The sequence below is a fragment of the Lepisma saccharinum genome, chromosome 9 (assembly GCF_977018435.1).
Source record: "Lepisma saccharinum chromosome 9, izLepSacc3.1, whole genome shotgun sequence".
In the NCBI taxonomy this organism is placed as follows: Eukaryota; Metazoa; Arthropoda; class Insecta; order Zygentoma; family Lepismatidae; genus Lepisma; species Lepisma saccharinum.
Window position 1 is genome coordinate 34,050,212 of NC_139237.1, and position 21,783 is coordinate 34,071,994.

At 40.4% G+C, this 21,783-nt stretch overlaps 3 protein-coding genes across 3 annotated transcripts in view; 1 reads left to right on the forward strand and 2 right to left on the reverse strand.

Moving 5' to 3' along the window:
* Nucleotides 1-21,783, forward strand: part of LOC145991991 (dexamethasone-induced Ras-related protein 1) — a 542,058-nt gene that overhangs the window by 67,539 nt on the left and 452,736 nt on the right. The window lies entirely within an intron of this gene.
* Nucleotides 10,735-14,454, reverse strand: LOC145992366 (uncharacterized). Its single transcript, XM_083128747.1, has one exon. It carries the CDS (start codon nt 14,452-14,454, stop codon nt 10,735-10,737), a length of 3,720 nt encoding a protein of 1,239 aa, XP_082984873.1.
* On the reverse strand, nt 14,586-15,338 carry LOC145992367 (uncharacterized). Its single transcript, XM_083128748.1, has one exon. It carries the CDS (start codon nt 15,336-15,338, stop codon nt 14,586-14,588), a length of 753 nt encoding a protein of 250 aa, XP_082984874.1.

The following is a 21,783-nucleotide window of genomic DNA, read 5'->3' on the forward strand; positions in this document are numbered from 1 at the left end:
GAGCGTCATTCAGTTGTTTGTGAGTGTTCTTTTTGCAGAAGCAACAGCAGCTCGCTCGCACACACAGTGCCCCGCCCACTCGACGAGACGCGTGGTCTGTGCAGTGCAGAACAATGACAGTGTTGCCTCTCTATTCGATCTTTGTATTCTCTTTTGCCTGCCACTACACACACATTTCAGACAATTCTTCCCATACAACAAATGGAAAAGCAATCAGGCAACTGTTAAATGGCTCTTTTCTAGATTTTCTATTAACACTTTCCACGGCCAAGATATGTTAACTTGGTTCTGTTTCGTATTCCCACAATTTAGCTTCGTGCAGTAGGGCTTTATATTGCAAGCTAGAAAAAACAACGTAGGCAGGTATTTTAACATTTTAATTTTCATCCGTTTCATGATTGTGTGAAAGAATATGGTGGAAAAATACACTACTTGGGACAATATCACTAATAATAATTGGCCGCCGCTGTGCCCGAGCGTGGTAAGCCGTCGGCTTTTGATCTCGCTGCCGAAATTCCCGGGTTCGAGTCCCGGCCTGGGTATGATTGTTTATGAGTGTTCCTTCATGAATTTTATCATACACTAATCCTCATCGTTGCGACTAGCCAAAAGTAAAGTAAAAAAAGAGAAATATATTAGTAATAATAAAAATATGAATCTAGCTCCCCATGGTTCCTTTATGACTGTCCTTTTATCAATTCCATCGAGTCATCATTCATCCTCATTGTTGCGATTAGCCAATAAATGGTAGAGAAGCTGCAAAAAATAAGATGTAAAATAATAACAGAATTTTCTCCGCAGAAGGAAAAATAAATGCTCCAGAAAACATGCAATACTGGAAAAGAGTGTCCTGTAATGTGAGTCTGTAAACCAAATGTAACTCACGAATGAAGAAGTTTACGTGAAGGTTTCGTCTTCTACGAAGCAATACAGGCTTGGATGGCGTAGTGGTAGCGTCGACGCCTTGTAATCAAGGGGTCCCGGTGGAGGCACAAAGTGGTTCGGATCCCACTTTAAACTGTAGGTCCAGTCCCGATTAGTCATACTGTTCATTGTGGACTTAAAACACCAAATCAACAGCCAACCAACCAATACGGGGTTGGAAACACTACGGTTATAGGTTTGGAAACACTGCTCCTCTCGGGAACTACTCTACCAGGCGAAACTAGACGATATAAAATACCGGGTTGCATAACCGTAAGGGAGGCTTTTCTTTCGAATTCCTCTGTACACCTTTCGATCCACCAAGTATTATCTATGGTTGGAATTAGTACCACAGCACTCTTTTTTCTTTTTTTTTCTATCTAACCCAACCCAGCCTAGCCGAACCTAGCATCACTAATGACGTCACGTCAGCCAATCGGACACGTTAGCCAATCGGATTGCTTAAAACTGTAGTGGCATCAATCACTCCTTTATCTATCTCTGTTTTCCATCCAGTGTAAGAACCGAAGTTAACGCAAGAAAAAAACACGTGGATTGTGAGAAGTAGTTCCTTTACTACTGTGTGGGATTCGGTGTTATTTTGGCATAATATATATTGCTCGTAGCTGTACAGCTCATTATGTAAGGTCTCACAACTTCGATACAGCACCTAAATTGATTAATATGATTTTAACACATGCACTATATTCCTTCGCGCAAGGTTTCTGTACAGCTATCATTCGAACTTTGAACAGGATTTCTCAGAAGCCTCGCGTATTTACTTACATTGACATGACATTCATAAATGGCCTAAGCAGGCACGTATCCAGAGGAAGGGGGTGGAGCACAGGGGGCTTTACACTAGATAAAATGATGTTTTTGGCTTCTTGTGTGTGAAATAAAATATTGTGATTATAATTTAAGGAGAAAGATAATTATCGAGGAAAGTCGGAGAATGTTCTAGAACCCTGAGGAATGTGGATAACCATGTTACTGATAATATTGCACGTAAACTTTCTTGCTCTTTCAGTGTTATTGTTGCAGCGAACCTGAGCATTGTTTAAACAGTGGCAATCTGACTGTTTGGCGCGCGTCTCTCTGGGGAGGCGCCAAAGTTTTGCAGGGGAGGCGCCAGAACTTCTGAAGAGAAAATATAATTTTCCCCCTAAAAGTATAACAAAGTAATAATAAAAATATATTTAAATATTTATCCCCAAAACAAACTATGCACAATTCACTTAGTATAAGCATGTTTCTTCGTACAACCCTAAGCCGAGCTCCGTGTCGGAGTGATTAGCATAGCGCGCTACGACGCCAGGGGTCCCGGTTTCGATTCCCGGCGTCGCCATGGGTGTTCCTTGTGAGTGCCCTTTCATTAGTTTCATTATATCATCATCCTCATCTTCGTGATTAGTCAAAAGTGGCAGAAAAGGGAAATAAAATAAACCAAATAAATTGTTTAGCCAAGAACCGAACATGTAGGGAGCGGAGAATTCTGGCAAAACAACTTAATGGCTCGCAATCCGAGCGGTGGTTAAAAATCTGAGCAGGATTACTGTCGCCAAGTGCAGCGAGGTTCACCAGGCTGACACGTTTGTTTTTCAATCGCAAATTAAAGTAGCGTCCCAGTGGATAAGTACCTATGTGTGTACAAGAAGCGTGAACTGGATAATGCAGAGCTCAGTATTTTCCTACATTAAGCATGTGAAAGAAACAGAACTATCTGTGGAACGCTTGCCACAACTTCATCTCCACTTCAAAAAGTACTTTCCACAGGACAACTGGATCAGGGACCCGTTCAACGGAGGCCCTCCACCGAATTTTACCACAGCAGAAAAGAAGCACGCTATTGATATTTCCTCAGACAACACAGTGAAGACTATGGAGTGTAAGGTGTGACCCAGGAGTGCCCATCCCCCCCCCCAAAGCCAATGGCGCATCCTCCCCAAAATAATGTCATGCGTCCCCCCCCCAAAATCATATCATTCGTGCTCTCAAACCATTTCGTAATCCCAACAAAGTATTTAATTACGACAGCATGTCTACCGAAAGTAACTTTTTCCTTAGCGTTACTTAACGCTATACTTGATCTGCCCCTCCTCCCTATACAGAGATGCCCATCACTCAAGACCACCTCTAAAATCGTTCATCATAGTCGAGATTATCGATTTTCTTATAATACATACTAAAGTACCAAACATATAATTGCGAGCGAAGTGAGCAAGAAATTTTTTACATACATTTCTTTGCAGGCTTTCAAGACCATCAATTTAGTGGGTTACCAATACTTTCTTAAAATCTCGCGATATTTAGTCTTTTCCAGCTTCTCTTCTGGCACGTTCGGGGTCGAAAACGTGTGAATACAATATCGCCTAATACAGTCTCCAGAATTTAATGTTCGAACTCTCTCCCGACTACAGAAATTCAATGACAATCTAAGATTTAACACGTTATCAAGAGCTTTCTATTTCCCCCTTTAAATTTTATACTCAATCCTACCACTAAAATTTCCATGCAAATTTTAGACTTACTGTTGATATTGAAGAGTGGATATTGCCTCCTCCAAAAAATTAATTCTCAGTCTCCAAAACAAAATTTTCGCAACAGGCTAAGAAAATAGTAATACACAAGAATTGAGTACACCCTCAATTTAATACTCAATCCCCCTCTAACTAAAATACCCGCCATAATCTAAGACCTAGAATTGGATAGAGTCACTCGGGGGAAAACGCCTAACTTTTTTTGTTGGTTTATAGCTTCGCGAAATGAAGGAGTGTCGCAATGAAAAGGATGTCAAATAAAAACTACATGTTTTGTTATTGTTACCTATAAGTTTTATTACTGTAAGTCTTATAGCAAAAGAACCATAGAAAAATAAACAGATGAACGCCAATTTGGGCAAATAACCCCGTGTTAAGGGTAAAATGCCCACCTATTAGGGGTAAAATGCCCAATACAAGAAACAATTGTTGTAATACTTGACATGACATATTTAAATGAAAATAATACACAGCATTAACTGGAAGATTATTAACGTTTGTTTCATAAACAGAACATCATTTGTACAGACAAGCATAGCGTTTTTAACAACATTTATTTTGAATTTACAATTGCATTTTTTACTGTTTACATTTGTGAGAAATCGCATTGTACTTTGGACACATGGACGTGAATTTGATACATATTTCATGCATCCACATACTACAACGAATACACTGGATCGAGTCACATTGTGGTCCTTTCTTCTCATAATAATGCCCATGGGCATATTGTACTTAATTTCTGTGGGAGTATCAACCCACAGCTACAAGCAGAAAATTGAATCACTGGGTTGGCAACTCTGAGCACTATGGGGCAGTTTCACTCTGCAGATATGTTTCCCTGACTCTTGATCTTTACACCAAATATAATTCAGTTTCTTTCTCTCTTGGGAATATTATTCCACACAGTTAATACAGCAACGTCCAAAAAATTAGTACCTCAAAAATTGTCTTCTTACCTCATGAAATTAACCCTGGATGGCTTCAGAATTTTCTCTCAAGCTCCAAACCTGCTGCCTCGTCTCACCACGGAGGGTGCTTTCAAACAAGAGTCGGAGAGTTGCCATAACATTCACGTTGCGCGAGATACGAGGAGGTGGGCATTTAACCCCGATAGGCATATTCCCCTGAGTGACTCTACTGTTCTCCCCAAAGTTTAATTCAGAATCTACTCCCCCCAGAATCCACGTGTTAATTAAGGCCAAATACGAAGAGTTGGATATTTATCCCCCCTTCGATAATACGCTTAAACACTTTCTTTTCTTCATCTAATGGATTAAATATGGTGCATTTAAAGTGTAAAAGTTTTACCTATATTTTGGAAAAATATATAAATGTTGAATTTTATATTATTTGAAGGGAAAAATCCCCCCCCAATAATCTTGATGGCGCAACCTGCGCCGTAATCCCCCTTGTGAGCACCCCTGGTGTGACCCTTTCTGAAGAGATCCAAATGTCAACCTCCCATCCAGGTAGTACATCCTAGACTGCATTTTGCAGATTAGCGAGGCTCTGACGCCTGGACTCACAGCCAGTATAATCCTCTGTAGGGTTTGTGCTGTCCCTTCATCCTTCTCATCACCATTCATCCTCATCTTCCCGATTAACCCAAGTGGCATAAAAGGAAATTAAACTAAATCAAATCAACAATAAAGGTTATGTTTCTTTCTGCAACACTACCTGAAGCTCCGTCAGGAATGAGTATCCAGAGTTAAGTAAGAAAGCCTTGCACATTCTGTTTCCTTCTGTGGCTTCCTATCTGTGTCAATCTGTATTTTCAGCCATTGGGGTGATCAAGTCCAAATGCAAATCAAGAGTATATATCCAGAATAGAATGCGCCTTAGAATTTCCAAATATGTACCAACATTCGTTGAACTGTGTTACGCCAAACAATCTCACACATCCCACTTATATTGCTGAAAAGTTTAATATGCCTGTTATTAACATCTATTATCAAGGTTTTCATACTGTCTTTTCTTATCCCTTTTTCTCGTGAATATTACATCTCTGCGTTACGAGCTAAGGTTCTGTCCCAGGGCTGGTTCCTGGAGACGCAATTGGGGGCGTTAAAACCTTAGTCGTACCGGATTTCACCCTCTGTATTGAAGGGTAGGACCCGTTGACCAACGGGTGACGAGTCAGAGGTAGAGCAGGTAATTAACGTAACACAAATTGAATAGTTAATTGACTTAGTAAGCACTCCATAAGTACCTGCCCACTCAGGCAGCGCACACACACTATATATATATATATATATGTACTTATCCCAGGATCGCCTGGACGCTGGAACGGTCGGCTGTGCTGTGGTTCTGCTGGCTGGCCTGAGATGTCTCGCCTCTGGACTAGGGATGGCCAGATCCGGATCCTAGCGGATCCGAAATCCTAAGGATCCGGATCCAAAAATTTTTCGGATCCGGATTCACAGATCCGGAATTTTCAGATCCGGATCCGGTACTTTCGGATCCGGATCCAGAACTTTCGGATCCGGATCCGGTACTTTTGGATCCGGATCCGGAATTGTTACCTGCTAATATACATACATACACACATATATATATAGATATATATAAATATATGCCGCTCTCGAGAAGAGACCAGGAAAGTAACGTGTTTCTTCTCTCTTTTATTGGGGTCGTAGAATTGGTGCAAACAGAGAGAGAAAGGGGAGGAGGGAGTGGAGGGTATGTCCCGATGCCCCTGCGTCCTTCTCGCCCCCCAAACCGCCATTATCGGGGTCGTAGTGAGGCGCGCCTCACTACGACCACGATGCCCGTGCGGAAAGTGCTAGAGAGAGCACATACCATAACCATTTTTTTTTCTGGAGGGAGCCTCGCGGAAGGGAGGGGCAGAGTGGAGCATGCTTCTTTTAACATTTCCATTTCTTTTGGAGAATAGTTTCGGTCGATGCAACACACTATGTTGAAGAAGGGGGAAATAAATTAACTTTCCTTCCTTTTTTATAAGCTGGGGGAGGAAGCAGAAGGGATGGATATATATATATATATATATATATATATATATATATATATATATATATATATATATAGTGTGTGTGCGCGCGTGCGCGATTTGTAATTAATTAATACACTTACAAGGGAGGTCTAAGTCTCCCCCTCCGATTTCCATGAAACTTGGCAGGTGTATAGAGGCCCCCCCTCAAATGTCAAGATGAGGAGAAATTGAAGTGGGGATCTGACCCAGAAACCACGTAAATTTGGCATAGGAAGAAACAGGGGGCATAGGGCCTCTCTATACACCTGCCAAATTTCATGAAAATCGGAGGGGGACCCAGGGGTAAGATGATCCCCACTTCAATTTGTCCTCATCTTGACATTTGAGGGGAGGTTGCCCCCTAGAACAGATTTTTAGCCGAAACAAAAAGACATGTATTTCTTCCTTTGGGTCCCACTATACACCTGCGAAGTTTCATGAAAATCGGAGGGGGACACAGGGGTCAGATCCTTACTTCAATTTGTCCTCATCTTGACATTTCAGGGGATTTTGCCCCCTAAAACAGTTTTTAGCTGAAACAAAAAGACACGTATTTCTTCCTTTGGGCCCCTCTATACACCTGCCACGTTTCATGGAAATCGGAGGGGAACACAGGGGTCAGATCCCCACTTCAATTTGTCCTCATCTTGACATTTGAGGGGAGGTTGCCCCCTAGAACAGATTTTTAGCCGAAACAAAAAAAAACACGTATTTCTTCCTTTGGGCCCCTCTATAAATCTGCCAAGTTTCATGGAAATCGGAGGGGGACACAGGGGTCAAATGCCTACTTAAATTTGTCCTCATCTTGACATTTGAGGGGGTTGCCCCCTAAAACAGTTTTTAGCCTAAACAAAAAAACACGTATTTCTTCATTTGTGCCCGTTTATTCACACACCTGCCAAGTTTCATGGAAATCGGAGGGGGACACAGGGGTCAGATCCTTACTTCAATTTGTCCTCATCTTCACATTTGATTTTGGTTTGAGTTGGTGTTTTAAGTCCACTTTATGCACAGTAAGGCTAATCGGGACTGGACCTACAGTTTAAAGTGGGATCAGAACCACTTGTGCCTCCACCGGGTATCGAACCCGGGACCACTTGATTACAAGGCAATGACGCTACCACTGCGCCATGGGGGAGGCCCTCTTCACATTTGAGTGGGTTTTGTCACGTAAAACGGTGACACATAGGTCAAATACCCACTTCAATTTGTCCTCATCTTGACATTTGAGGGGGTTTTGCCGCCTAAAACAGTTTTTTTTAGCTGAACCAAAAAAATACGTATTTCTCCCATTGGATCCCACTATACACCTGCCAAGTTTCATGGAAATCGGAGGGGGACACTTAGATAACCTCCCTTGTTAGTCTTACACTTTGAAATTATATAACACTGCATATATTATAATGTTTTATTTTAATTTGTAAAACTGTAACTGTAGAACAATTGTATAATTTTTGTATAACATTTCTATCTTGTTAAATGTGTTAAAGGTTTCATCCTGGAATGGAATGTCTCACATTTATGTGTGTTTCCATTTCCAATACATTCGAATGAATACATATTCGTTCAATGGCATTTACAAAATCACCTCTGACATTTTATGTTAAACAAGTAAGATTATTTTTTGCACGAGTGTGTTAGCCGATGCGTAGCAAAGTATTTTAGGAACAACACTTGAAAAAAAATCTTGTAGGACTAACTAATGAAAAATTTCTTTGTAATCGAAGATCATAATACCTTTTAAGGTGTGGTAATATTATAATGGGATTGAGATACGAAACTCTCGGATCCGGATCAGGATTTTCGGATCCGGAACTTTGGGATCCAGATCCGAAACTTTCGGACCCGGATCCGGATCCAGATCCGTAACTTTTGGATTCGGATATCTGGATCCGTTTGGCCGTCCCTACTCTGGACAGGCCCCGGATTCAGCCCCACGGCTTCTGGGGGGCCCTGTAGTTGATTCTCAGCGTCCGGCATTGTCGCGCTCTCGCGACCCGATCTCGATCCTTGGCGTTCTCGTTGGCTTCTCCTCCGGAGGCAGGTTGTTAACATCATTTATAGTGACCTCGGGAGTTAGAAAATGTTTAGGTTATGTTTTCCGGGTATGGCCGGTAACGGCTGAGTAAATTGACACCAGGTCATAACCAATAAAAAATGTAAATTACCTGTATTAATCGCACATTTTATTTTCATACATGCCTACGTAAATAAACTCATTTGTCACATGTATATGTATAACATTATTGAATGGTGGCGCGTGCAGTTTTTGGCAGCTCAGGAAAGCCGCGACAGCAAATCGTTTGAAAACACCTGGTTTTAAGGGTTGTCAGCATTTGGCAGCTGCACAACAGAGCACTGTTGAAGAAAGTCCCATGAGTAGGGCGATTCGTTGGATTACTAATTCTCTGAGAAGCTCGATACAGAACGTTCTTGAATAGAAGGTGGTGTCGAACGACTGCCAATATTAACAAAACATTTTACTTGCGGAACATTCCAGAATATAATGAGGATATAAATACAACATAATCAATTAATGAGACGTCACGGGTAAGTGTGACAGTTCATACACTGGATTAAAGATCACTCGGTGTCCATTGTCAATTGTATAAAGTCTAGTGATTCGAAAATGAAGAGGACTAGTGACACAATTTCCCGTAAAGTACTGAAGTCTACAACTACAGTCACGCCGTCCTTATATCCTGCGCGGAGACCGCCTTTATGCCAGTGACCCTCTGTTGCCCTGTTTACCCACGAAGGCACTCGCGGCCAAACAACCAATCAGGGTGCTGGTCGAACCTGCATTTTCCCTAAAATGTCTACATAGTACAATTTCTGTGTATGCCAAATCGTAAGATGTCTGCTTAATTAACAAGCACAGAATGAAGGAGAAGAAGAAATCTGAGGGTTATTCCCACCGATTGAGGAGACACTTTTCTTCTGTGGTCAGCAGGAGCTGCCGTTTCCATGTCACGATGACAGTTTCCCACTAAGGTAGATTTCACACCGAAGATACAAGCTGCACGTGTCGCTTGAGGATTTCACAATCCTGAAAATCCGCTTGTGTGGCCTGTCGTGCCGCTACGATGTGAAACGTTTCTGTTGATTGGCTCATTTCAAATTACATGTGTCGCGTATCCCTTCAATCTGAATTTTTCCTAAGTCTTGAAGATCCAAGTAACAAGGATGGGAAATTAGGGTTGTGTCACCATAAAACATCATATCCAAACCTGTGGGAAGAACTCCAGTTATTCAATACGAAATGATAAAAATTTCTGGTGAGCTGATTAAGAAAATGTGTCCAAGATAAATCAGTCAATTATTAACCATATCGGAAGACGAAACTTTATATGTGTTGGAAACGGTCCTCACTATGTATTACATTTTTTCACGATCCAGCTGTGTTCGAGAAGACTTCCTTTGTTTCGTGCCGATATATGACATGACTGCTGAATCAGAGAGAAGTACCCGAGAGCTGTTTACGTTCAGTTCGCCGCCCACAGTTTCAATCTAACGTTGTCGAATAGATTGTCCATTGCGTAACAGCTTCGTGAAACAGACACACACACACACACACACACATACTGAGATGGTTTCAGCATACACACAATGTTCACGCATTGCAATAGAGGAGTCGAGTGATAAGAGACGTCCCGATTTCACGTTCTGATAAAAATGGTAGCTTAAACAGTGGCAGATTTAGGAGACAGTTGCTCCCCATTTTTTGCCCCTGCACTATAGCTTTTTAATGCTAAGCCTTGTCTGTCAAGAGAAAGTAAATTTTCCTGCTCCCACCTCTCCCCCCGTTCACGCATTGACTTGTGAGGTTATATCTATTATATCTATACCCCTATAAAACGATGTTGTTTAGTCCTTACAAGGCGACGACGCTACCACTGCGCCATCGGGGAGGCTCTTCGTATAAATTGAGAGTTCAATTCAATTCAATTCAATTCAATGCCCTTGTTGCGTTTCTTATTTAAACACTGGACTGATTATATACACTATTTAATGTACACTGACACTGGACTACATTGGAATGGAGTCGACCACCGTGTAGCAATGTCTTCGCTGTTTCTCGTACAGTGCGGGTATTTCCCGGTAAGTACCACGCCCTGCACAGTCTCCGAAGCAGAGTCTGCACTGTCCTGCCACCTAGTGGCGACAAGTATAATGAATACTTAAGATACACAAATTGTCACACAAATAATAATACATACACTAATCTATCCCAAACATAGTCCCCCCTCTTGATCGAGTCGATCAACAAAAGTACAACTAAGGATCTATTGGAAGAGGCACTAGTTTGTTAACTGGACGTTTATAGGTTGAAGATGAAGTGCGAACAGTTGCAACACGCACTAGTCCATCCGCACCAGGATGCACTTGTTCAACTATAGCAAGTTTCCATGTAAGTGGAGGTAGGTGATCTTCCTTCACTAAAACCACTGTTCCTGGTTCCAAATTCTTCTTTTGGGTGTTCCACTTGGTCCTCTGCTGCAGGGAATGCAAGTAGTCCTTTGACCAAGGGTCCCATAGTTGTTGGTACATCTGCTGCAATTTCTTCCAACTGGATAAACTGGATTCTTTGATGTTAGTTAGACTAGGCTCAGGAAAACTAGTTAGGGGTGCACCAATAAGGAAATGGCCAGGGGTTATAAAACTGGGATCTGTAGGGTCATGTGACAATACTGTGAGGGGCCTGGAGTTAAGACAGGCTTCGATTTGAACTAAGAGTGTTTCAAGTTCTTCGAAAGTAAGAGCAGAGTTCCCTACGATTCTCCTCAGGTGATGCTTCATGGACTTCACTCCTGCTTCACAAAGTCCAGCCTTATTTGGGCTATTGGGTGGTAGAAAATGCCATTTGAATCCTTCCTGAGCTGCATGGTCTTCTAAAGACTTGCTGAAGTCTGATGATTGGAATAAATTCTTCAAGTCTTGTAACTCACGATTGGCACCGACGAAATTTCTTCCGTTGTCGCTGTACAAGTTCAAACATTTTCCTATGCGTGCCGTAAATCTTCGCAAAGCAGCAATGAATGACTTGGTGCTGAGATCTCCGACCAATTCTAGGTGTATGGCCTTTGTGGCAAAGCATACAAATACTGCTACATATGCTTTCAACCTTGATTTGCTTCTAGTGATTGACGGCTTGATGATAATTGGTCCAGCGTAATCAACTCCAGTGTTTAGAAATGGTCTAGTGGACTGTATTCTGGATGGTGGTAATTGTCCCATGAGTTGGTTGGAAATAGATGCTCTTAATTTGAAACAAATGAGGCACTTATGCAGAATAGTTCTGACCACTTGTCTGGCTCTTGGTATCCAGTACTCCTGTCGTAATGAAGATATAAGGAGTTGTGGTCCTGCATGTAATAGCCTGTGGTGTTCTGAAAGAATGATCAATTCAGTTAAATGATGTTTCGGTGGGAATATGATTTGATGTTTGCTATCATATGGTAGCTGCGAGTGTCTAAGTCTTCCTCCAACTCTGAGTACTTGCTTGTCATCGAAGAAAGGATGCAAGTCTAAAAGTTCACTATCCTTTGACACCTGACTGTTAGAAGACAATTCTCTTATTTCCTTGCCATAAACTTCGTGTTGCATGCTTCTAATGCAAGTATGCAATGCTGATCTTAAGTCACTTGCTGACAATGATCCTATGTGTTTCTCTTGTTTGTTCCTCGCATTGTGTAGAAATCTCAAACAATATGCAATCACTCTTTGAAGTTTCAATAACAACGAAAATCTGCTGATAAATTCTATTGTTGGTGCATTTGTGACTAGACTTACTGTAGTTGTTCTTTGTTCTTCAAGTTCGTCGAGTTCGAAGTCATCATCCCTTGACGATGTTGGACTCGAAGGCCATGCTGTTGCTGGAAGTGATAGCCAATCAGGGCCATGAAACCACATTTGAGGGGTGTGTAGTGAGTCTACATTTGTCCCTCTGCTGATTAAATCTGCGGGGTTCTGTGCTGACACTACATGTTTCCAGTACTGAGGCTTAGAACATTCTTGAATTTGTGAAACTCTATTCGCTACAAATGTTTTCCATCGTCTTGCAGGTGATGCAAGCCACGCCAGTACGATCTTCGAATCGGTCCATAGATTGACTCTACTGACTTCCAATTGTAACACCTTGTGTGTTAGTTTCGCCAGCAACAAGGCAGCGCACAATTCAAGACGAGGAAGAGTGATCCTTCTTATAGGTGCCACACGTGAACGTGAACAAAGTAAATGTACAGTGGTTTCACCATTTCCATTTGTTGATCTAAGATACAAACAACAGCCATATGCAACTTGCGATGCATCTGAAAATCCGTGGAGTTGAATGTCAACCACTTTTCCTTGAACTAGCACAAATCTGTTAACTTGTATCTGATTAATGTTTGGTAACTGTTGAAACAAACGTTTCCACTCCATGTTGAGTTGCTCTGGTAACTTATCGTCCCATTCCATGTTATGGAACCATAATTGTTGTAGAAATATCTTGTAAGAAATTACTATTGGACTCACTAGTCCCAAAGGATCAAAGATTGATGCGACAATAGAAGCTACTTGTCGTTTAGTGATGTTGTCTTCATAACATGACACTATCTCCTTGTTATTTGTTTGCAATTTATCTGTGACTGGATCCCACGTAAGGCCTAAAGCCGTAACGCTTGCTCCCTTGTCGAACTGAAATGGTAGTTGCATTTCTCTATGAGTAGCTGGTACTGCTTCAAGAAGTTCTGGATGATTAGAACACCATTTCTTCAAAGTGAATCCTGCTGAATTCAGTAAATCGATTAGTTCTCCTTGCAATTGTCTAGCTTCTTCAATACTGTTAGCTCCAGTGAGGAGGTCATCAACGTAAACATCTCGTTGTAAAATTTTGGATGCATTCGGAAACTTGGTTGCTTCCTCTTCAGCTAACTGCTGCAATGTTTTGGTCGCCAAAAACGGTGATGATGCCAAACCAAATGTGACTCTTGTGAGCTCGAACGTTTGTACTGGCATATCTGTAGATTTTCTCCAAAGTATGCGTTGAAACTTAGTGTCATCTGGATGAATCAGGATTTGTCTGAGCATCTTCTCGGCGTCTGCCGTAAATACAACCTTGTGCGTTCTGAAGCGAAGAGCTATAGACTGAAGATCGTCATGTGTGGTTGGACCGACCATCAGTATATCGTTTAATGAGACTCCATTTGTTGTTTTTGCTGATGCATCAAAAACAATTCTGGTTTTCGTGCTGCTGCTGCTAGGTTTGAATACTGGATGATGTGGTAAATAGTATGACACGTCATCAGCTTCGTTTGGATCTGGTTGTACTGGCTTCATGTGTCCCAACATTTCATACTCCTCGAGTATTCTGCTATACTCCTCTTTCAACTCTGGTTGTTGTTGAAACCTCTTCTCTAACTGATGTAATCTGAATAATGCCTGGTTGTATGAATGTCCTAGCTCTGTATGATCTGATCGAAATGGGAGACGAACAATGAAACGCCCTGTTTCATCTCTGGTGGTGTGTTGATTGAAGTGGTTTTCACAAGCTACTTCTTCAGCTGTTTTTGGTTTCAAGTACATTTCCTCCAACTCGAAAAAACGCCGTAATTGAGATTCCAAATTATCCTCCATGCGCACAAAACATGCTACTGTGGGTGTACTAGGTTGTACAGGCTGTTCCATCCGACCAGCTAAAATCCAACCTAATTCAGTATTTTGAAGAACTGGATAGTTTTCATCTCTCGTTTGTCTTTCAGGAAGAAGTAAGTGCAAGTAAAGTTCCGATCCAATTAGTAGATCTATCCCTTCTGGTTTGTGGAAATCTGGATCTGCTAACTCAATGTCTGTTGGTAGGTTCCAATGTTCATGACGAATAACTTGAGAAGGCACTAATTTACAGAAATAGCATTGTGTATTTGTAGTTGTCAGGTAAGAATTTGACTGACGGATGTGTTTCTGTTTAGGGCTAACCTTGTGTTCATTGACATTTTTGTTTACGTGAACAGACTTCATTGATTCCAAAGCTTGACATTTTTGTTCTAGAAAGGTAAAGAGTTCCTTCAGTGTAGGGAACGACTGATCTGCATGGCTTAATTCCCATTCCCTTCTTGTGTGAGAATCAAGTTGAGCCAAAAAATGATGTATCAAATAACATCTTCTAACGGTGTTTGTAATTCAAGGGCTCGAAGAGCATTTAAGTTACTGGTGGCATCATTGATAAACTGACGTAATTCTGTGGGATTTTCCTTGTTAATTGCGTTCACATGCAATATGTTATTGACATGACTTGCTGCTATCAGTCGTTTATTTTCATACCTATCCTTCAACAATTGCCATGCAATATCGTAATTTGAATCAGTCATGGGCAAAGTATCTATAAGTGTTCTTGCTTCAGATTCCAATGATGAACGCAAGTAGTGAAATTTCTGTATTTTAGGAATATTGTCATTTGTGTGAACCATAGCCTGAAATGCATCTGAATATGCTAACCAATCCTGATAATTACCGTGAAACGTGGGTAAAGATACCGTGGGTAATTTGATGTGCTTGGTGCCTAATGATGAAGCATTGTTTACAACATCCGATCCATCTGTAGGTGCAGCTGGTGCTTGTTTATGTTTCTCTATAATGGATTCCATTTTACCCCATACCTTGTAGTAAACTTCTTCAAAATCCTCCCTGTGAGGTTCGTGATTCTCGTTTATATCTTCTACTTCTAAACGTGTTTGAACTTCATCATATTTTTCCCACAAAGGTGTTAAATTCTGTAAACGGACCCTTACTTCTTGAACTTCCCCCGTATCTTCAAAGGCATTGACAAATGCTTGTGTTCGTGTTAACTGGCCCCTAAATCCAGCTCTCCTACGTATCAACACTCTTTTCTCTTCTTCATCCATCGCGAAGGAAAGAGGGCAAGATATGTAGGAAATAGTACGTGAGGAAAGAGTAAACAAAATATGGTGCGAGCCTAGCTAACTACTGACCTTGACCTGAAGCTTCCCTGGGTGTTGGCGATGACGTCACTTCAGCCGACAGCAGGATACTGTAGTGGATGCTCGAAACTGTCCAAATTTATGATACTCAGTCCCGTGATGAGTTATCGTAGCAGATAACTTATTGTCCACTGAATACAACCGTGTATAATTCGGTCTTGTAACAAAACATTCGACGTACGCACGATAACGATACGGAATGTCTGTTCAAACCACACGCGTATCGGTTGTGATTGAAAATTACACGTAATACGAAACAAGTACTGTGACACAGAAAGTTCTACGATTGAGCACAAAACATGCAACCGTATATTGACGTAAGTATGGATGTCAGTACACATCTGTAACTGGAACACTGCATACAAAGTCACTTCGATACCGCGCGAAAACACTCGTTCTTTCCATGGCGGGCGAGTTGAGACGTTTGTTCTGATGCGTAACACGTCATATCTCACAGAGATTGTTCACTTGGTAAACCAATCCTGCCCGGAGATGACCATAAAATGTTGCGTTTCTTATTTAAACACTGGACTGATTATATACACTATTTAATGTACACTGACACTGGACTACATTGGAATGGAGTCGACCACCGTGTAGCAATGTCTTCGCTGTTTCTCGTACAGTGCGGGTATTTCCCGGTAAGTACCACGCCCTGCACAGTCTCCGAAGCAGAGTCTGCACTGTCCTGCCACCTAGTGGCGACAAGTATAATGAATACTTAAGATACACAAATTGTCACACATTGATAACACAAATAATAATACATACACTAATCTATCCCAAACAGCCCTGATGCCTCGAAAGGTGTAAAAATAATCCTCTATGGGAATGTTGCAAATACGACGCTGGTATTAGACGTGTGCCAGATTTCAAAAGTCTACATGAAGCGTTTTAGTTTTTGTAGTGTACGAGGAAGTAAGAACTGTGGAGCATGAATGACTGAAAAGGTGATATAAAGAAAGGATTTACAAAGGTTTTTACAGCAACGACTATTAAAATAGATCACATGTTTTAAAATAAACACTATGAAAAATTCAACGGAGAAATGACGTTTTAAGACTATGAATTTCAGCTGCCATCCTGTCAAGAAAAGTAGAAAAGAGATCGGAAATGTCAATATTAAAATTAATTAATTAATGTTCAGGAAGGTTACGCTGTGCATGAAAACTTCAAGCAATGATTCTCTAGAAACATCCTTTCTCAGAGCTAAGGTAAAATTTGAATATTTTCTGTCCATCGAACCTGGTATGGTTTTATTAAGAATTTTCAATCGAACAATTGTAAGTTTTTAGGGGATGAAAATGTAAATTTAAAGCATAAAGAGTCGTAATTAGAATGTGAAAAATTATAGGCTATGTAGTGAACAATTTGGGAGAGAGTGTTGCGGCGGATCCTTTGATTACAAGGTAAACATCAGACAATTATTTGTATAAATGGATTATATTATATCTGCCTCTTTAGTCCAATCGCGGCGATGTGGACGAATAACGATGTGTCGCCCCTGTCAACACATGCTTTTTCAAACATAAAACTGTTCAATCTATATTATATTAATCTATGTTGGAATCTTTTCTTTAAAAATGTGTTATTGTTAATGTTACAATAGGTAATGAATTGTTTAACTTAAATCAGGAAAAAATACTGAAACTATGAAAATATAAAACAACTATGTAGTAACCATGGTAAATTGTAAACAAAAATATGATATAAAAGAGCTAGACTTTTGTAAGTCTACGGGACATTCTCCTGGTTGCCGAAAGGCTTATGGTTCAGGGGACGTTGGGTAATATCTTGCTTCAATATTGGCTGGTGTACTTGTACTCCATTTGGCAGATATTCCACAAACCCAACTCTGAATAAGGCGTTCTCCTGCATCATCAAAAAGACCAGGGTTATAAACTTCGGTACAACTAACAGGTTAAGGCCTACAAGTTGTACCGGGTGAATTGTCTGTTAGAAAAGTGTTTGTATATCATCGGAAGTTTAAATAAATCTTCGAGTAAAAGATCTTAATGATCTTTGATTTCAAACCTACATAGGTGATAATTAAAAATAAATCCTGCACCCCAACCTGGCAAGGGCTTGGTCCTACTAACCCTTAGAAGCCATTGAGAAGTCCGATAAAAGGGTTGTAACCGGACTAACATAAAGCCCTAAAGGCAGAAGGTGCGTGTCAACGATTACATTAAATTGATTAAGTGACACAAGCTGACAATCGAACCCAAGACTTTCGGTGGCGAGATCGTCAGTCGCTCAAGCTCACAAAGGCGGCTTCTGTGTGTACACAGGACTCGGATGTTCAGATATGTTTTCGTTGGCGAGAGACTGTTGGAACTCGTCTTCTTTAAGCTTTCCTTTAAATCTTGTGAGCCGATGACGTCACCGCCCTTGACAGCTTTCGGCTTTAGAATCCTGTCTGCCACGCATCCCCTTGTGGGAATGGTAATGTAGTCTGAAAGGTTATTTAAGCTTGCATTGCGTTCATAATTTAAAGCGGCAACATGGCACATCAGCCGGCTATGAATCTATTAGAATCATTTTCGTTCTGCTTCTTTCCCGAGTGAAATGGTGAATGCAAAAATGTCAGAACTTCGCGGTAGCTGGACTCTGCATTTGAAGTAGTGGCGAAGACTTCGAATGATTTTTGGAAGAATGATTGATTGAATGAATTTTCCTCAAGTTCTCGCTGTGAAGTGTCGTTTCCATTACATCCATCTTATTTGTTGGTTTGGTTTGGTAGTGGCGTGCTGCGGTTTGGGAGGGCAAGAATAAAAAACATATGTACTCTAGGTCGTTCAAATATGGCCGGGACTGATTTTTTTTTTTTACCAAATCCTTTATTGTCAAATACTTATTTGCACATGTCACCCTTCCAAGTACTCCCCTCCAGAGTCCATACATTTTTTCCAACGTTCTGGAAGCATCTTAATGCCCTTTTCATAAACGTTTTTCGGTTGGCTGCGTATCCACTCCCGAACACGCCAATGACGGCGTTGTTATCCGCAAACCGCATGCCTTCCAAGTCTGATTTAAGCCTTCCAAACAGGTAGAAATCACTTGCGGCCAAATCGGGACTGTATGGCGGGTGTGAGATAAGGTCACATTTCAATTTGCTGAGAGTTACCATAGTTGTTTTGGCTGTATGAGGCCGTGCCTTGTCTTGAAGGAAGGCCGCTTTCCACCTCTCTTCCGCTTGGATCGGATCTTTTCCTTCACTTCTGTTGTCAGGAGTTCTGAGTAATAAGCTGCAGTGACTGTTCTGGCATCTGTAAGAAAGTCTGCATGGATAACCCCCTGCCAGTTCCAAAAAAACGTTGCCACCACTTTTCCTACCGAACGGGTCTTCCGCGATTTCTTGGGTCTGGGAGAACCGGTATGCCGCCACTCACGTGATGACTGCTGCGACTCATTCTCCACGCGCTCTCTTTCCTCTCTGAAGTACTTACACCACTCAAAGACACGGGTTCGCGAGCGACACTCTTCCCCATACTGTTGTTTAAGTCTCTACAAAATTTCAGATGGCTGGACGTTTTCTCCAACGAGAAATTTGATCACAATGCGTTGTTCCATGTTCCACGCTCCGCGCCAACTTCTGTTCGCTCATCACTCTAGCAACACTCAGACACAACTGAGCAGGTTCTAACCTGAGCGGGGGTCCCGGGTTCGATATCCGGTGGAGGCACATAGTGGTTCGGATCCCACTTTAAACTGTAGGTCGAGTCCCGATTAGCCGTACTGTGAATAAAGTAGACTTAAAATACCAAATCAATCAATCAATCTAACATGCGCGGAAGGGAGAGTGGGGGTTGTGGCTCTACCCATACAGCACACAAAGTTTCAGACATATTTCAGAAATATTACAATCTTTCATTAATGTTTCTAACTTTCTGGTTTCGCGTTGACATTACAGAAAGCATCACATGAAGTCCCAGTTTTGTTTCTGAAACATTGCAATGTTATAGTTTCATTGTCTAGTTTCTGCAACGTCTCATTTTTCTTACATCTCTGAGAAATGTTTCAGACACATTTCGGCAACGTTGGATTCGGTCATCATGCATGCGTGGCGGCCAACCGGGACATTTTCTGCGGCGGCCATGTTGTTACCTTCAACGCTGACCGGGAGTCGTGCACATCTTATGAAGAATAATGTTGTTTATTGCGTGGTAAGTTGAATATTATTAATGCCAAAGTGTGTTTAATTGTGTTATACTTATGCACGCTATATATTTAATCCGTGTTGTACAACGTGTGTGAAAAAGTGAGTGGAAACAAGGCAGTTCAAGCCAGTGTTTAAAGAAGTATTTTGTTTTGTTTGTTTAATTAAAATATGTGGACGTAAAGAAGCACTGAACTTCTCCACTTCATGAAACTATAATCGCGAGAAATAAGTTGTCTACGTTGTGTGTAGTGAAAAAGTGAATGGTCGAGACGCAAAGTATTTCCCTGCATGTTTTTACTGTTAAAAATAGCTATATAGTTCTCGTTTACGGTATATGACCCCACCCCCCGTAAATTTTGCACAAAGTTTGTCCTCTTCTTTTTAAAAAATGTTGTTTCTCACTTCCCTGTGCGTAGAATACCACGTAAGTTGTTACGTTCAGAGCCTCTATCTAATACAAATTACGAATCAACTGATTTGTTCTGTGCCATCGTTACATAATGTAAGTCTACGGCAGCACCACAGGCACGCTCATACTTGTTAGATCAGCTCTCGAATGGTTGCACAAGCTATCAAGAATAAAATTATCCTATGAAAAAACCTTTAATAATAGCTCAAATGAACATAGCAGTCATAATCAAAATTCTGTTTACAATGAAGTGCAATTATAAACAAAACAAACATGATGCTGGCTTAAAAAAAAAAAAAAACACACAGCCCTCTGAAAGTGACAGTATGCCATGACTACTAGTAGTGTCACAGTGCCATGACTAGACAGTGTATATTATAAAAGAATGACTAGCTATGCCAGGCTATCAAGCTAGTGTTTATATAAGTATTTTGACCTGTCTCATTATCCACTATAATGTGAGAAATTCTTGTGATGAAATACATGTAAAATCAGAAGAGATTTTATTGTATACTTTCATCTTTTCATGATCCTTATCAGGTCAGGTAGATAATATGCAAAGCTAGCTTTTCCTATATTTCCAGCCATCAATCACCACGTGGGTAATTTTTTGTGTGACAAAACTCACTTATGTTAATAATCTCTCTCTTTCTCTCTCATGTAGTCTTGTATAGTTTTGTTTCTCATGAGGCTTGTCATGCCCTCCATATACTATATTCATAATTAGGTAGGTAGAATTATAGATTATTGACAAGAATAAAATAAAAGGTTAAAATGTAATTATGATGCTGCACGATTGCACAAGTTGCACATGTTGTATTTAACTTGACATGCTAAAAGAAAGATGAAACATGAATTTTTTTGTACGGAGTGCCGAGGAATTTTTAAAAAAGTAGATGGAAACACTAATGTTCACTCATATTAACGATTTGGATGTTACATGATATATTGAGCATTCACTAAAAACCTTTATGCTAGTTCTGAGCAAATAATATGAATTAAAAGCAATTTTTCTTGCCAAAATTCAATCTGTTTTACGGCATTCTCCGAGGTTACATTTATAAAAAAACTGATTGGTGCTGACATGAAGAATGTAAATTCTTGATGTTGCTTTGCAATTTTCTTCAAGGCTATGATGTTTATGACTCCCACAGTTAGTTTTTATGCAGATTTAGCAGTAATTGAGTATTTTATGGCTGATTTAAGATTAGTTTCTTTCGCAAGAATGATCATTTTTTGACAAAATTTGGATTTCAAGTTACAGCAATTCAAAACTATGAAACAATACAAGTTTAATATACTAGATTTGGGTCATTTGTGGTTCAATTGTTATTATTAAGTTTGAAGAGGTAAAAAATTGGTAATATTTAGTTGTTTTTATGCTAAAAATCCATTTGATCATCAGTTCTTTGTAATTACGTAGGTAGAATTATGGATTATTGACAGAAATAAAATAATAGGTTAAAATCAAATTATGATACTGCACGATTGCACAAGTTGCAGATGTTGTATTTAACTTGACATGCTAAAAGAAAGATGAAACATGAATTTTTTTGTACGGAATGCCGAGGAATTTTTAAAAAAGTAGATGGAAACACTGATTTTCAGTAATATTAACGATTTGGATGTTACATGACATATTGAGCATTCACTAAAACCTTTATGCTATTTCTGAGCAAATAATATGAAGTAAAAGCAATTTTTCTTGCCAAAATTCAATCTGTTTTACGGCATTCTCCGAGGTTACATTTATAAAAAAACTGATTGGTGCTGACATG

Coding starts and splice junctions, on each gene's coding strand:
- LOC145992366 (XM_083128747.1), bottom strand. CDS start 14,454: ATGAAGTCTGTTCACGTAAACAAAAATGTCAATGAACACAAGGTTAGC.
- LOC145992367 (XM_083128748.1), bottom strand. CDS start 15,338: ATGGATGAAGAAGAGAAAAGAGTGTTGATACGTAGGAGAGCTGGATTT.